General features: G+C 42.4%; 1 protein-coding gene across 1 annotated transcript; it reads right to left on the bottom strand.

Annotated features, from left to right (window-relative positions):
• Nucleotides 1–21: 21 nt before the first annotated feature.
• toe1 (target of EGR1, exonuclease) lies at nucleotides 22–17,489 on the bottom strand. The gene is made up of 7 exons (XM_060905635.1): nucleotides 17,030–17,489; nucleotides 16,882–16,922; nucleotides 5,605–5,701; nucleotides 5,369–5,527; nucleotides 2,725–2,984; nucleotides 1,814–1,976; nucleotides 22–1,173 (listed from the first exon to the last, which is right to left on the bottom strand). The coding sequence occupies exons 1-7, from the start codon at nucleotides 17,144–17,146 to the stop codon at nucleotides 565–567; spliced, it is 1,446 nt and encodes a 481-aa protein (XP_060761618.1). The 5' UTR covers nucleotides 17,147–17,489; the 3' UTR covers nucleotides 22–564.
• Between the last annotated feature and the right edge of the window lie 40 nt (nucleotides 17,490–17,529).

The raw sequence follows: 17,529 nt of genomic DNA, 5'->3' as shown, positions 1-17,529 counted from the left end.
TTTTTTTTTCTCTCTCCCCCCCCCCCCGTCATCTTTGTGGTAAAGTCCCAGTGTGTTTTATGTAAATTACAATTTCGGTGCTATTTCCAAATCGGTAGTTCCGCTGATAAATCTCGCTATTCTGCAGGTGCCTGTTTGGCCACGCCCCTTCAATCTATCAAAGGAAAGAGGGAGGAGATGAAATTTAAATGCTTCACAGGGCCATGTGTGAAAAGTGAATATGTTCACACCAAAGAAAAGTTTACAAAATTGAAGTGGAATTCTGAACTTCCATTTAGGTTTTCCAATTTCCGAAGGTGGTTCGGCAGAGCTAAACTGTTCCGATTTTGGATGGCTGCGTGCGTAGAGACCTGCAACGGACCATACATCGAGTGTATTCCTACCTCACCCCTCAGCATTCCCGGGATAGACTCTGGACCCACCAGACGGTGTAGGTGTGTGAGAAAACTGTACAGAATAAATCTTTTTTTTTTTTTAAACGTATATAAAATCAGAATGCCACTTTATTACACTGTTTGAGGCAACTTTTTTAAATGAAATAAATTTCCCAAAAACAAATTCCCGTCACGCGTTCCCGTCTGCTTTGGGAAACTGTTTTCTCCAGATGTGCTCCATCTTGGTCACGTGAGCTCTGGAGGACTTTGAGAAAGTGCTTTTGGCGATGTGAAGTGGCACGCTCTTGCCGCTCAGGTACAGCTTGTTGGCGCAGGAAGGAATCCACGAGTCTGATCCTTCTTCAGTATTCCGGACGCTCGCGAAGGCGAAAATGTATCCGGTCATGAAGGCGTCAAAGCCGGCTCGGTGTGTTCCTCCTTCCACCTTCCTCTCGCTGGCTTTCGGACTTTCGTTTTTTGGATCGTGTGTTTGAGGAGGATCGCTCTGAGACTCGACAGCTGGAGTTCCTCCGCTTGGCATCTCTTCGTCGTGAGCCGTAACGTTCCCCTGAACCTGTTTATCTTCCTTCTGCTCCTCTTTCTCTTCACCGTCCTCATCCATATTCTCCACGTGAGCTTTTTTATCCTGCGGTGTCCCCTCTTCCTTTTCAGCCTTCTTCTTCTTCCTGCGCTTCCTTTTTTGTCGCTTGTCCTCCTTGCTGTTCTCGTCTTGCCGGATGATGAGGTCCGTGTCATGTGACATGGGGCAGCGAGAGCCGCTGGAGCACCACCCGTAAGCCTGCCGTAACGCACACAAGGAGGAAAATGATTTAAATTCAGCTCGGTCTCAATCACTCTGGATATGAACTAATTTTTTCGTAAATTATTCACAAGAGCATTTATATAAGACGTGTTCAGGAAACTCTAGATAGATAGATAGTCAGTCCTGAGTCTGTGGAAAAGTACATACAAGGAGATTCAATAAAGTGAGACTCGATTTCGTGGCTTCTGATTGTATAACTGTTGTCATGGAAACAAGTTTAGAGCTGAAGCTTTCACGCTTTCAGCTGCTGAAAACAGCGCAGGGCGACATCTAGTGGCCGCTCGAGTTATAGCAGCTGTAAAGAGACTGCAGAAAAATCAGTTATTTTATACAAGAATAATTCTGGATTATGATTGGTCAGAAGGCGTTGATTAATTTTCTATGACGGCAGCTCTGACAGTAGTGCAGGTTTATATTAATGCACTCATTTCTGGAGAGACCACTCATTCACAGGAAATGAAACCATGCACGTGCCACGATGCTTTTCTGTAAGGAGATGTTCAGTATATTTCCAGTCAGAGGAAAGAGAATGTTACGTGCGTGAATCTCCCAACGCACTACTCAGCATTTTATCGATTACTGACCGTGTCCTCTGTAGATCCTGAGAGGAACTTACCGAGAACTGAATGCAGATGTTCAGAGGACTGTCATGGGCGTGGCTGTTGATGCAAGGCCTGTAGTCCACGTAGCTCTGCAGACGTCCAGTGTAATTACAAAACTCCAGGAACACGTGCGGTCCGTCCTGAGCGGCCTCGACGGCTCTGCTGTTGTCCAACTTACTGAAAAAACAAATGTACACACACCTTCAGCTCAAAATCCACTTCATAATTCTCCTCCAGCTCCAGGAGAACGTTTACATCCTGCAGAACGGGATTTCCTCAGCGTTTCACTGTAGTCGTGAAGCAACCCAGCTCCAAATTCTAACACTCCTCCTGTACATTTGTAAAGGTTGTTTTTGTTTTTTTATTTGTAACACAAAAGCCAAGAGTCTAACAGGCTTCATTTTTTTTTTAACAAACAAATGTGTTTAAAGCATCCATGAAATCAAACCTGGAGCTTTTTGTCTAAGTTGTATCACGTTGAAGAAAACGGTGAACAAAACTTCAACGACTCATCCCGTACTCTTCCAAACTACATCCAATCAAATGCTCTCCGGTATGCAGAGGCCCCGCCCTCACAAAGGAACGTGTACCAGGAGCAGTCAGCGAGCATCAATCAGTGCTGTGCAACATTATCAGTTTTATCGCACGCTGAATTTACTCATACTGCATTCACATCTTTACAAAAGAAAAAAAAATCCAAAATGATGATTTTTTTTAAAACTCCTCAATCCTGTTTGGAATATTTTAAATACAACAGCGCACTGGAAATGCAAAACTAATTCTTTTTTTTTTAAAATGACTATTTTATTAAGAATTAATTTTACTGCTAATTATTTTTTCTTTTTACAGAATTTCTTTACCAGAATGCCCAGGCACATTTAAACAGTGGTGTGTTTATTTTTTTTTAATAATAAAATGAACGTACCACTTCTTATACGCGTACTCCAGGTACGATGCCGTGAAGCGGAGTTCGTACTCAGTGGCGTATTTGGTGTCGTAAATGCCGGCAGGGAACATCTGCGACAGATCGGTGGTGAAGGTTCCTAGTTTCTCGGGCAGGTGAGCGTAGAAGCACTGATACAGGAAGATCAGGTCGATCAGGCCGTTATGGAGCACCAGAGGCTTGTTGGCTCTCAAGAGCTCCACGAACAACGTACGCATGTTCACACCCTGAGGTTCTCCTCCCTAACACACACATGCAGTTTGTTTAGTTTCTTGGACAAAAAAAAAAAAGGGACGGTACTCTTTCCCATCCCAAACAGCAACCTGGGAAAATTTGAGTTTGATTAATATCTCTATCTCATTATGTCATAACAAGAAGTATCTCGTCAAGTGTTTGACAACATTAAAATGTAACTACAACCCCAATTCCAAAAAAGTTGGGACAAAAGTACAAATTGTAAATAAAAACGGAATGCAATAATTTACAAATCTCAAAAACTGATATTGTATTCACAATAGAACATAGACAACATATCAAATGTCGAAAGTGAGACATTTTGAAATTTCATGCCAAATATTGGCTCATTTGAAATTTCATGACAGCAACACATCTCAAAAAAGTTGGGACAGGGGCAATAAGAGGCTGGAAAAGTTAAAGGTACAAAAAAGGAACAGCTGGAGGACCAAATTGCAACTCATTAGGTCAATTGGCAATAGGTCATTAACATGACTGGGTATAAAAAGAGCATCTTGGAGTGGCAGCGGCTCTCAGAAGTAAAGATGGGAAGAGGATCACCAATCCCCCTAATTCTGCGCCGACAAATAGTGGAGCAATATCCAGGGATGAGAATGAAAAATATTTAAAAAGTCTGAAAAAAACAGGGCGGGGCCCATGGCCCAGGGGGGCAGGGCCCAGGGGTTCCAGGGGCTAATGATTTTTGGCTATTTATTTTATTTAATTACCCCAAAACCATTAATTTTATCAGCAAAAAGTTGCAATGTATTTGGAAATAAATTCCCCTTCCTGGTGGACTACCAGGTGAAAATGATTAATATGGTACAAGAGACTTGTTTTTAATCAATTCGCATTTGATGATTTCAAAAAAATCAATGCACCCGGAAGTTCTGGGAGACTTGGGATGTCTGCGTTATAAGGTGACCACAGATCGTTAATCATACCCCCCCCCCCCCCCCCCCCGAAAATTTCTCAACGGATTTACATCGATCTCAAAAATGATCATTTTGGTCTGAAAAAGTCGGAAATCCGCCGATCGGCGGAAAATTCTCATCCCTGAATATCAGAAAGGAGTTCGACAGTGTAAAATTGCAAAGAGTTTGAACATATCATCATCTACAGTGCATAATATCATCAAAAGATTCAGAGAATCTGGAAGAATCTCTGTGCGTAAGGGTCAAGGCCGGAAAACCATACTGGGTGCCCGTGATCTTCGGGCCCTTAGACGGCACTGCATCACATACAGGCATGCTTCTGTATTGGAAATCACAAAATGGGCTCAGGAATATTTCCAGAGAACATTATCTGTGAACACAATTCACCGTGCCATCCGCCGTTGCCAGCTAAAACTCTATAGTTCAAAGAAGAAGCCGTATCTAAACACGATCCAGAAGCGCAGACGTCTTCTCTGGGCCAAGGCTCATTTAAAATGGACTGTGGCAAAGTGGAAAACTGTTCTGTGATCAGACGAATCAAAATTTGAAGTTCTTTATGGAAATCAGGGACGCCGTGTCATTCGGACTAAAGAGGAGAAGGACGACCCGAGTTGTTATCAGCGCTCAGTTCAGAAGCCTGCATCTCTGATGGTATGGGGTTGCATTAGTGCGTGTGGCATGGGCAGCTTACACATCTGGAAAGACACCATCAATGCTGAAAGGTATATCCAGGTTCTAGAGCAACATATGCTCCTATCCAGACGACGTCTCTTTCAGGGAAGACCTTGCATTTTCCAACATGACAATGCCAAACCACATACTGCATCAATTACAGCATCATGGCTGCGTAGAAGAAGGGTCCGGGTACTGAACTGGCCAGCCTGCAGTCCACATCTTTCACCCATAGAAAACATTTGGCGCATCATAAAACAGAAGATACGACAAAAGACCCAAGACAGTTGAGCAACTAGAATCCTACATTAGACAAGAATGGGTTAACATTCCTATCCCTAAACTTGAGCAACTTGTCTCCTCAGTCCCCAGACGTTTACAGACTGTTGTAAAGAGAAAAGGGGATGTCTCACAGTGGGAAACATGGCCTTGTCCCAACTTTTTTGAGATGTGTTGTTGTCATGAAATTTAAAATCACCTAATTTTTCTCTTTAAATGATACATTTTCTCAGTTTAAACATTTGATATGTCATCTATGTTCTATTCTGAATAAAATATGGAATTTTGAAACTTCCACATCATTGCATTCCGTTTTTATTTACAATTTGTACTTTGGAATCGGGGTTGTACAAATGGATAAAAAAAGTAATCTTTTTAATCAATAAGATCATCAGCAATCTGTTGAAACACATCGGAAAATAATCAACTTCAGGATGGTAACAGTGACTCCACTTCATCACATCGTCCCACTGTTGATTATTTTCCTCTAACAGCACAACACTCGCCTTATCGTTGCCCTTGTCGTATGGAATGCCCTGAGCGTACTGCTTGTTGAAGTCGAAGCCGTGCTGAACAAGGAACTGCACTGACTGCGGCTCGATCACATACTCCTCCGCACACAGCAGCGTCAGGTTGTACACCTGAACCAGGTACGTCCTGTCCGCCTGCAGACGGAGATAAAAAAACATCCGGTTACACAGAACGCCAGCAGCTGAACTGGGTGTAAAGATAAAACACTCACTTTGCCATCAAGTTTCTTGTAACAGGCAAGTCCCAGGGACAGAATGGAGCGAGATCGGGCGGCATGGCATATCGCTTTATACCGATCCTCAATCGACCTGGAGGAGGACAGAAAAACAAAATAAAATTCAGGTACCACCTAAAAAAAAAAAAAAAAAAAAAAAAAAAGACCATGACGTCTGTGTCCTATCTCACCAAGAATCTTCATAAATACTCAATTTACATTTTTTTCTATCTATCTTTTTTGTCTTTTATATATAGATAAATATCTATCTATATAAATAAATATATAAATTTATATATATTTAAATGACAGTTAATTATTTTTCGTTATTGTATTTTATTTGTATGGCTCTTTGGACCATCCTGTAGGGCAAGTGATTTGTGGATTAGGCACTTATAAGCGTAGCTTCAGCCTAAACCCTTTTCGGTCGGCCACAGAACCGTTGCGTTCGTGCTGACTAAATTGGCTTGTATTGTATATATACTGCTGTTGTTGTTGACCAAAATAAATAAATTCATTAATTCATTCAAACTGATGGCAATAATAAATAACTCACATAACTGACTATTTTTAAACCAGTCCACCTTTCAGCAAAACATCGCTCCTATTTTACATCTGTGTCACACATTGCGATACGGATCCTTAAAGGAGCGGTCTGTGATTTTTTTTTTTTTTAAAAGCTATCTGCTGCTGTTATTTCCAACTACGACAAAAAATGTATATATTAATGGGTCTTTCATTATGTACTGCCTTTTATGGAAAAGGAAAAACCACACATTTATCATACACGTCTGTATAATCATGTTTTTATTTTTGTTATCTAATATACATATCTAACGCTACGTTCACACTGCAAGGCTTAATGCTCAATTCCAATTTTTTTGTGAAATCCGATTTTTTTGTGAGGTCGTTCACATTAACAAATACACTGGCAGTCAATGAAAAAGTCCAGGTCAATAATTCAACATATTATGCAATACGGAGTTGAGGAAATGTTTGTTTTGAGATGTTTCTATTGAATAGCGTGCACAGAAGTCATTAATGAGTTCTCCTCAATCCAAACATTTTTCAATAGTCTTCAGGGAGTGGTCTTTAGGAATCAGCTCAAAGTGCTGTTTTGGAGAAAAACAAAAATTTGTACACGGTTGAAAGGATGGGTTGGATAGCCTTTATTAAGGCCATGAAAAAGCCGACTTTTGTATTCCTTATGTCCGAGACGCCACGGTTAAATCCAGATGACAGATGGCGGGCCCTCGGCATGGTGCAAGCCGGCCTAAGTTTTTCAGAAGTTGGGCGTCGACTGAATGTCCAAACCCTGCCATGGCCTGCGTATTCACCTGATCTCAATCCCATTGAGCATTTATGGGATCACCTTGGTGTTCAGATCCAGAACCGTGTTCCTCGTCCCATGAACAGAGGTCAACTGATCCAGGCTCTTCAAGAGGAGTGGCAGGCCATTCCACAAGACAGGATTCGCCGTTTGATACGCAGTATGCGTCGCAGACTGACGGCTTGTATTGCTGTTGGTGGGGACAATACTCGGTACTGAGGCTGCAACTTTCCAATTACAGGGTATCCATTTTGTTCGGACTGTACATTATCAAAGCTCACAACAATTGTGATTTTTTGTTTATTCATCTCGAGTTAAATGTCAGTATATTGATCTGTAAGCTTCTAGTACATGATTTCATAGCTTATGAATAAAATTATTTTCATAAATGTCACCTGGACATTTTCATTGACTGTCAGTGTATATGCGACTTGTATGTGATCCTCAGTATGAACGAAAAGCGACCTAAAAGTGTTCCGCATGCGCATTGCAGGATACGACGACGTCACACGCAGTGAGCATGGCCAGTGTTTACGGAAGTAACCTAAAGTTTCCTGTGTATGACAGTAGCCAGCATGGAGTACCTGGCGATGATGCAGTTGTTGTTGCGACGGAGCCAGAACATGCACAATAGCCTGATGTTAAGGAGGAGGTTGAGAAGGAAGAGGGCAAGGGTTTGGGCTCAGGCGTTCTGCGGGGTAGTGACTGCAACCTCTGTTCAAAGGAATGTGTGGGTGCGGATTCACAGCCAGGAATGGTGGGATGTAGATGTGCTTCGCTCCTTCACCGACACCGAGTTCATTAACAACTTTTGCGTTTGTGGCTTGTTGATGACGTGTAAGTCGGATGAATGCGACCTGGCGGTTCAGACTGAAGTCGCATATGAAAAGATCGGATAGGAATCGGAATTAGGACCACATATCCAAACGGCCTGGGTCGGATTTGAAAAAATCGGATCTGTGTCATTCATATTGTCAATAAAAGATCGGATACAGGTCACATATGGGCGAAAAGATCGGATTTGAGTCACTTCAGCCTGAAGTGTGAACGTAGTGTTACAGTTGTGTTCAAAATAATAGCAGTGTGTTTAAAAACGTGAGTAAAGCTCAAAATCCTTATAATAGTTTTTATTTCCATGCATTGGGAACAATGCACATTATATTCTACATCACTGGTGCCATGGTGGCGGCCCGCGGGCCGGATCCGGCCCGAATGAACATCTAATCCGGCCCCCTTGCTGATGGCCCTCTAATCGTTCGGCCGGCAGAGAGCCATCAATGTCTGCCGCACCCCATCGAACAATTATTACAGAACAATTACCTGTCTTTCACTGCCGATCGCATTGACATCAGAGGCGGAGATTTGCCTGATGGCCCTGCCATTTGCATCGGTCCAATTCGCGCCACAGACTGTTTAAATTTTAAATTATATTGCCACTGTCAATTTTATCAGAGCGAGAGGGCTCAACCACCAGCAATTCGATGCATTTTTATCTGAAAATGACATCCACCAGGGCCTTCCCTATCACACCGATGTGCGTTGGTTGAGCCGAGGCGCAGTGCTCAAACGGTTCTACAAATTGCGCAAAGAGATAGCCGAGTTCATGCAGGCTAAAGGGAAGCCTGTGGAGGAATTGGACGACACCGAATGGACCAGGGACCTTGCCGTTTTAGTGGACATTACCGAACACCTGAACTTATTGAATGTTAATATGCAAGGTCGCAACAAACTCGTTACCGAGTATTACGACGGTGTCCGTGCGTTTCAACGTAAACTTGCGTTATGGAAGGCACAGCTCTGTCAGCGCAATGCAGCCCACTTCCCCTGTTTGAAATCTCTGTCTGTCAGTCATCAGAGCATGGACAAGTATGCAAACTTGCTTTCCGGTCTCATGCACGAGTTTGCCAATCGATTCACGGTTTTCACTGAACTGGAAAAGGACTTTGCGTTTTTTGGCTCTCCATTCACCACGGATGCTTCCGAGGTCCCCGAGGCGATGCAAATGGAACTGATAGACTTGCAATGCTGCACGCGGTTGAAGGACATGTACAAATCTGTTGGTATTGAATCATTCTACCAATCGTTGCCACCTGAGTACCCGACTATCACTGCATTTGCAGGTAAAATACTCTGTATGTTTGGGACAACATATTTATATGAGCAGGCATTTTCAGTTATGAATATTAATAAATCGAAAGTGCGCAATCGTATGACACATGGACATCTCAATGATGTCATGAAAATAGCCACGGCCCAGAGCCTGTCCCCCAATGTGGACAAGCTGGTGAAAAATAAAAGGCTTCTGGCTTCGACATGTAAAATGTAGCTGGCTTGTCTGCCCATGTAACATAGTGCTGTGAAGTAATGATTGGGAGGGTACGTTTCTGGGAGTGGGAGTTTGTGGGAGTTGTTTAAGTTAATGTACCATCTGTTATTTATGTCTTTTTATTATTAAGTTCTAGTGAATATTTAGTCACTTGGCCTGTTGGTGGAGTACTTAACCTTGGCACATCTTTTGACTTCTTTAGGGCTACTTAAGGCCATCTTTTTTAATTGGCCTAATTAGGCCTGTGTATTGACATGGTTTTATGTGCAAGTTGTCAATAAATCTGATCAAAGTAATTTACAGTTTAGTTGTGTTTTTATGTGTCCTTGTCCATTTTGTTTTTTTATTATTTAAAAAAAACAAACATTTATAAATAATATTTATATTCATAAATGATATCAAATAGTATGTCTATTTGTTTAGTGTTTGGTCTTGTCACGCCGGTAATGCGGCCCCCTGAGGTCCCACTTGAAAACAATCTGGCCCCCTGACCAATTTCACCCTGGCACCCCTGTTCTACATCAAAACATGAAGAAAAATGTATCAATATTTTAATTACTTTACAGAAAATGAAGAAAAATGAACATTGGGCTGTTCAAAAAAATAGCAGTGTCTGCATTTTTCATTACAAACTCCAAATATTTACTGTATAAACTGAAAAAATCTTAAGGATTTAGTATTCCTGTGAATCACTAAACTAATATTTAGTTGTATAACCACGGTTTCTGAGAACTTCTGGCACCTGTGAACAGGTATTCCAGCCCAGGATGATTTGGCAACATTCCACAATTCCTCTGCATTTCTTGGTTTTGCCTCAGAAACAGCATTTTCGATGTCACCCCACAAGTTTTCTATTGGATTAAGGTCCGGGGATTGGGCTGGCCACTCCATAACCTTCATTTTGTTGGTCTTGAACCCTGATGCTGCTCACTTACTGGTGTGTTTGGGGTCGTTGTCTTGTTGAAACACCCATTTCAAGGGCATTTCCTCTTCAGCATAAGGCAACATGACCTCTTCAAGTATTCTGATATATGCAAACTGATCCATGATCCCTGGTATGCGATAAATGGGCCCAACATCACAGTAAGAGAAACATTCCCATATCATGATGCTTGCACCACCATGCTTCACTGTCTTCAGAGTGTACTGTGGCTTGAATTCAGTGTTTGGGGGTCGTCTGAAAAACTCTCCGCGGCTCTTGGACCCAAAAAGAACAATTTTACTTTCATCAGTCCACAAAATGTTTTTCCATTTCTCTTTAGGCCAGTCGATGTGTTCTTTGGCAAATTGTATCCTCTTCAGCACGTCTTTTTTTTAACAGTGGAACTTTGCGGGAGCTTCTTGCCGATAGATTAGCTTCACACAGGCATCTTCTAATTGTCACAGTACTCACAGGTAACTTCAGACCGTCTTTGATCACCCTGGAGCTGATCATTGGCTGAGTCTTTGCCATTCTGGCTATTCTTCGATCCATTCGAATGGTAGTCTTCTGTTTTCTTCCACGTCTCTCTGGTTTTGCTGTCCATCTTAAAGCACTGGAGATCATTTTAGCTGAGCAGCCCATCATTTTCTGCACTTCTTTACAGTATACGTTTTACCTCTCCAATCAACGTTTTAATCAAAGCACGCTGTTCTTCTGAACAATGTCTGGAACGGCCCATGTTTCTCAGGTTTTCAGAGAGAAATGGATGTACAACATGTGCTGGCTTCATCCTTAAAGTAGGGCCACCTGACGGACATCTGTTTTTTCACAGAATGAATGATCTCACTAATTAAACTCCACACTGCTATTATTTTGAACACGTCCCTTTCACTTAATTATTCGATTACACAGACTCAGGAGCATGCATATCATGAATGTTGGGTCTGTTGGTTTTCTATGACTCTACTACACCTACTGGTAAATTATTTGCCATGTAGTAATATAATTTCCACCAAAAACAGTGATTGATCTGGTTAGTCGTGTTGGACTGCTATTATTTTGAACACAAGTGTACATTCTTTTCTCTCCATTTCAGTTATCCATCCTGTATGCCAGGGGTCGGCAATTAAGTTTGGACCCGGGCCAAATTTTTTTCTGACAATGGCATCGCGGGCCATGGCCATGCTTTTCTAATGGGGGAAAAAAGTTGTTATATTTTTTCTATTATATTAAAAATAAATGTTATTTAACTTTTAAAATGCATTTAATTTAATTTCATTTAAAACATTAATTTGCTTCTATGCGCTGTTATTATGCCGACTGCTGCATCTCCTGGCGTTAGAGGTCTGCGCGGGTCGGATTTTTCAGTCCAGCCCCCGCCCACGCCCGCATTGTGCAGTCCCACTCCCGCCCGCGCCCGCAAAGAATTATGATTTTCAGTCCCGCTCCCGCCCGCATTGTGCAGTCCCACTCCCGCCCGCGCCCGCAAAGATTTATGATTTTCAGTCCCGCTCCCGCATTGTGCAGTCCCACTCCCGCCCGCGCCCGCAAAGAATTATGATTTTCAGTCCCGCTCCCGCCCACAAAGAATTATGATTTTCAGTCCCACTCCCGCCCGCACCTGCCATATTTTGTCCCGTTCCCGCCCGCAAATCCCGCATGATGCAGACGTTCGCGTTATTTCTCAGGAAAGTTCTTGTCTTGACACAGCGTGATGGTGCCCTGCCCCCTACTTTGAGTGGATTTGAGCATAAATATCTACAGCTCACGTTCACATTTGTTATTATTTACCTTGTTTCTGAATTCAGCATGTAGTGTCTCTAATAATAATAATAATTAGTGCTGTCAAGCAATTAAAATATTTAATAGCGAATCACACATTTTTGTCACATGAGAAACCATTGTAATTCTCTGATCAGCATAAAAAAGTGAATGGGCTTGCTTTGTTCCAATGTTGTGTTTTTTTTTTTTAATTGCAAAGCAGAGCTAGCAAGAGAACCATGAGTGAACAACTCTAATCAGAGAGACAGGTTACACAGTGACGGTAGGCTTGACTCAATGCTATCCCAGAAATCCTTCCTGTAATATGCAAATTTGGCCGCCTCTAATTGGACAGCCAAATTTGCATATTACAGGAAGAATTTCTGGGATAGCATTGAGTCAAGCCTACCGTCACTGTGTAACCTGTCTCTCTGATTAGAGTTGTAGACTAACTCAAGCAGTAAATCACTTCACTCATGGTTCTCTTGCCAGCTGGGTGTGAACGGCGAGTCATTAAAGTGATCAAAGGATTTCCCGTTAGGGGGATCAACGGCAAGATGCCATTCCTCACTCAATCTGGCAATCTGAAAATTTAAGCATCTTAAAATGTTTTTATTAATGCCAAATAAAATATCCAGCACAAATTATATATGATAGACATAAATTAATAATTTATAAATTTTATTTCAAACACATTTTTAGTTAGCGGGACTGCAGCTTATCACTGCTCCCGCCCGTGCCGCATATGTGCACTCCCGCTCCCTCCCGCGACCGCATATGTGCACTTCTGGTCCCACCCGCGCCCGCAATGAGCTTTCAAAATTTGTCCCACGCCGCACTGCTTTGCGGCGGGTCCCGCGAGTACCGCGGGACTCCTGCGGGAGTGCAGGGCTCTACCTGGCGTCTCTCATGAAACAGGCGACCTGCCTAGCAACCTGCCGTAACTAATGTATACAATTGCCGGTTGTTTATTCTTTTGGATGACGTGTAAATGATTAGCTGAAGATTGCTAGCTATCGATGCAAATTGTCGTTGTCAAAAGCCATGAAAAGAAAAGTTGATTCCGAATGCAGGACCTACAAAGAAGAATGGAAGCAAAGGTATGCGTTCATCCTGCCTGCATTTATTAATGCCAAGCCGACGTGTCTCATTTGCAACAAGGTTGTTGCCGTTTGTAAAGAATACAATATTAGAAGACACCATGAGACAAAGCATGGCCACTTCAAAAACGCATATCCTCCTGGGACAGAGATGCGAACACAGAAAATTAAAGCCTTGGAGGCTGGATATGCACACAGCAGCAAGATCCTGATTCAGTCACTCACCGAGCAGCAAAAGGTTACAAGTGCGTCCCTTAAAGCAGCATGGGTTCTTACCCGTCACAACAAACCATTTACTGACGCAGAGGTTTTTAAGGAAGTGATGGTGGCTGTTTTGGAGGAGCTGGTTACTGATAAGTCGATGGATGGCATGATTGCCTCAGTGAAACAGATGCCGCTCTCTGCGAGGTCAGCTTCCCGACGCATAGAAAGCCTGCCTGATGCTGTGCGGGGATCAATTATGAGTGGCCTGAGTCAGGCCAATTACTTTTCAGTTGGCATTGATGAGAGTACAGACAACACTGATATAAGCCAGATGTGCATCTACGTGCGGTATTTTGATGGGAAGGAGTTCAGGGAGGAGTTGTTGTCTCTAATTCCATTAGAAGGGAACACCACTGGGGATGTTATGTTTGCCAAAGTGGAGGAATTGTTTAAACTACATGCATTGCCATTTGAGAAAATAAACCTCATCGTGACAGACGGGGCACCTGCCATGGTTGGTTGCCACAGAGGTCTGGTGGCCCGACTGAAGGAGATGGCACCCCAAATGCACGCATTGCATTGCCTAATTCACCAGAGTGTTCTGTGTGCCAGACTCAGTGGCGAGCTAAAGAGTGTTATGGATAAAAGTAATGAGAGTCGTTAATTTTGTCCGGGGTACATCAAGCGCTCAGCACCGTCTTTTCCGCCAACTTGTGGCTGAGTCAGAGGCCTGCTACGAGGATCTGCTGCTTCACAATGATGTGTGCTGGTTAAGTAAAGGAAAAGCGCTGGAGCGCTTCTGTGCGCTACTAGAGCAAGTTAAAGCCTTCCTGCGACTGAGCAAGATGCGTGCTTCAGACGACCACCTGGCTTTTCTAGAAGATGAAATGTCCATTTCAAACATCGCGTTTTTAACGGACATTTTTGGCCACCTGAACCTGCAGCTACAAGGGAGAGGGAAAACCATTGTGGACCTGATCGAGAAGATGGATTCGTTTACAAGGAAACTGGAGTTGTTCCAGTCAGATATATCAAGTGGAAGGCTCTTGCACTTCGCAACATTAAAATCACAGGGGGGGGGGGGGGGGGGGGGGGAGAGAGTGACAGGAATAATGACTGAATTCATCGAAAAGCTACGGGCCAACTTTCAGTCACGGTTCCAACACTACTGTGTCCCAAGGGAAATCGTTGGTTTTGTCCGCGACCCATTCTCCATCCGAAGCGAGGAATTCTCCTCATTGGTGAAAAAAAACATCAGCTCGTTAGACAAGGCAACGTTTCAGTTGGAGCTCATTGATTTCCAGACAAGCTCCCTCGTCCGTGATGCATTTAGTGAGCATTCCGTGGAGGATTTCTGGATCGGATGCTCGGAGGAGTACACGGGGATTAAAGTGCCATTCCACCATTGGATGTATTTTTTTGGCATAAAATACAATATATTTTAGGACAACATGACTAGACAGAGAAATCTTTTAGCTTCAAAATGATATATCAAACATAATTTTTTGACAACCACAAGTATATTAATTTTGCGACCAAAGTCATCTACCCTTTTAATTTCCGCGCGGTAGTGAAACGTGATGTCATCGGCAGGTTCCCCTTCTTGTGTACCACGTCACGTGTGACGTGGCACAGATTATCAGCAATGGCGGATAGAACGCTATTGTCAGCTTCGGAAAAGAAGCGAAGGAAAATAGCAAGTGATGCCCAAAGGAGACGGTCGATGGTGAATATCGGCACAGCAATCGACAAGTGGAAATCGCGTTCTATCCGCCATTGCTGATAATCTGTGCCACATCACACGTGACGTGGTACACAAGAAGGGGAACCTGCCGATTACATCACGTTTCACTACCGTGTGGAAATTAAAAGGGTAGGTGACTTTGGTCGCAAAATTAATATACTTGTCGGTGTCAAAAAATTATGTTTGATATACCATTTTGAAGCTAAAAGATTTCTCTGTCTAGTCATGTTGTCATAAAATATATTGTATTTTATGCCAAAGAATACATCCAATGGTGGAATGGCACTAGGGATGTCCCGATCAGGTTTTTTTGCCCTCCGATCCGATACCGATCATTTGATTTTGAGTATCTGCCGATACCGAGTCCCGATCCGATACTTCTTATAATCCATAAAAAATAAAGACGAGGAAAGAAACGGATCCAGGATGTTCCTCATTTTTTATTTAACACCTTATTTTAACATCCAACAACTCCGTCAGCAAACAGAGCACTTACGTGAGGCAGTTTGAACAATAAATAACAAATTTAAAAAAATAACCTTAAAATACCTGGCAGGAATGTAAACAAATAAAAAAAATAAAGTGCCACAGTGCCGGTAATTTGCTTTTAAGAACGCATCTCACAGTGGTGTACAGTAATTTCAATTAAAGAAATGAACGTTTTTCTTGATGAAAACAAGCATTTCTACCCTTTCAGGTTTGAGCCCGTTTCTTTTGTCATCCAACGGAAAAAAAAAAATGATCTCATGCTTTGCTTTCCGCTTCGAACTGCTTCCGTGTTCAACTTTGCCGGCAACAGGCAGCCAATAACCAATAGCGTCGCCGCTACAAAGTGATGTCATGCCGCACGCGTTGATGTTGCTGTGTTGAGACAAGAGGTCTGGTCTCACTCTGTGCCAACGCATAGCTATTGATGTGTTAAAAATGAGAATATATTATATAGATATATATCCGATCCCTGATCGGGAGGCAATGCCCGATTCCGATCGAGTCTGAAACCATGTGATCGGGCCCGATTTCCAATCACGTGATCGGATCGGGACATCCCTAAATGGCACTTTAAGAAACTTGCCCTTTATGTGCTGACGATGTTTCCATCTACCTACACTTGTGAGTCAAGCTTTTCTTCAATGAACGCAATCAAAACACACGAGAGGAACCGTCTGACCAATACAAACCTGGAGAACTGCTTGAGGATAAAAGTGACATCCCTGTCGCCCGACATCCACAAAATTGTGACCGAAGGGAAGTGTCACTTTTCCCATTAAGTGAGTACTGGCCTTTTTTCACCTTGTCCGTTGCGAGAGGGAGACAGGACACTTTTGTTTTCCATAAGATTACGCGCACACACGTGCCAATTACCATTCCGACCTGTGCGTCAAGTAAGGCTAAACAGGCTGCAAGGATGTTCTACCTGTTGCTTTTGTCACGTTACTTATCAGCTACACTTCAATAAATGTTACGAAATCGGTGGAATTGTTGTATTTTTTAAATAAAACATGAGGTTTAAAAAATATATTAAAAATCATATTTTTTAAACAATAAATTAACGTCATCTCGCGGGCCAGATAGAATTGATGACGGGCCAGTTTTGGCCCGCGGGCCCCTAATTGCCGACCACTGCTGTATGCTATCTTTAAGACCTTTAAAAGTGTTTATTTATAAACTTCTATTACAATCATAATTTGTATATTAGACTTTGCAGGGGTGGAGATTATTTCCGGGCTGGAAAAAATGTAAACAGAAGCCTGATACAAAGAGACAAGGCAAATTTACTGCATGGCAATGTTACCGATTGTGTTTTCCGAACCGGATCTTAGAAATGAGATGACTGTTTGAGGTCTTGAAACATTCTGAAAATTTACAGACTGCACCTTTAATACTCACTCTGCTAGAAGAGCTTTCCTCGCTCCAAGACCACTGAGCTCCTGCAAGAAAAGGACAGAGGAGGCAATAAAAACAAATCAGTGGTTAATGAAGGGAAATGTAGAAAAGTGTGAATGATTGATTAATTTAGTGCGTGTTTAAGGCTCACAGTGTCCAAGGCGATAAATGAGGAGGTTTTAAAGGCGAGCACTAAAGCAGGCCATAATTCTTTAAAGTTATTATTCTGAACATCTATTACAGGAACAACCACTGAGGAGTTCATCATTTACTGCTTATTAATTTAAAAAATAAACTCATACAGCACGGACACTACAGTGTGCTTGATTTTTCTGCATCAACATGGAATCTGTCTCGTATTAGTTTTAACAAATGCACCTTTACTACTCTCTAAACACTATAAATAGCCGTTTCCATGTGAGCCCCTGACACATGTTTATTGTGTCTGCACTTTCTAAACGCGCGTTTTATTATTATAATTACTTCTTTTCACTTATCAAAATTGAAAAATAGATAACTATGATTTTCCTCTCCAAAATAAATATAATGCCCGGCTCAAAACGTGACTTTCTCGCCGTATGACTTTAGGTCGTTTTTCAAATCACAAACCACACTTTGACCACATAGGGCCCTACCTTTAGCGTAAAAACA

The sequence above is a fragment of the Neoarius graeffei genome, chromosome 23, assembly GCF_027579695.1.
Source record: "Neoarius graeffei isolate fNeoGra1 chromosome 23, fNeoGra1.pri, whole genome shotgun sequence".
NCBI classification, from domain to species: Eukaryota; Metazoa; Chordata; class Actinopteri; order Siluriformes; family Ariidae; genus Neoarius; species Neoarius graeffei.
The sequence above is the reverse complement of the archived record's forward strand: the minus strand, read 5'-3'. Positions and strand labels throughout refer to the sequence as shown.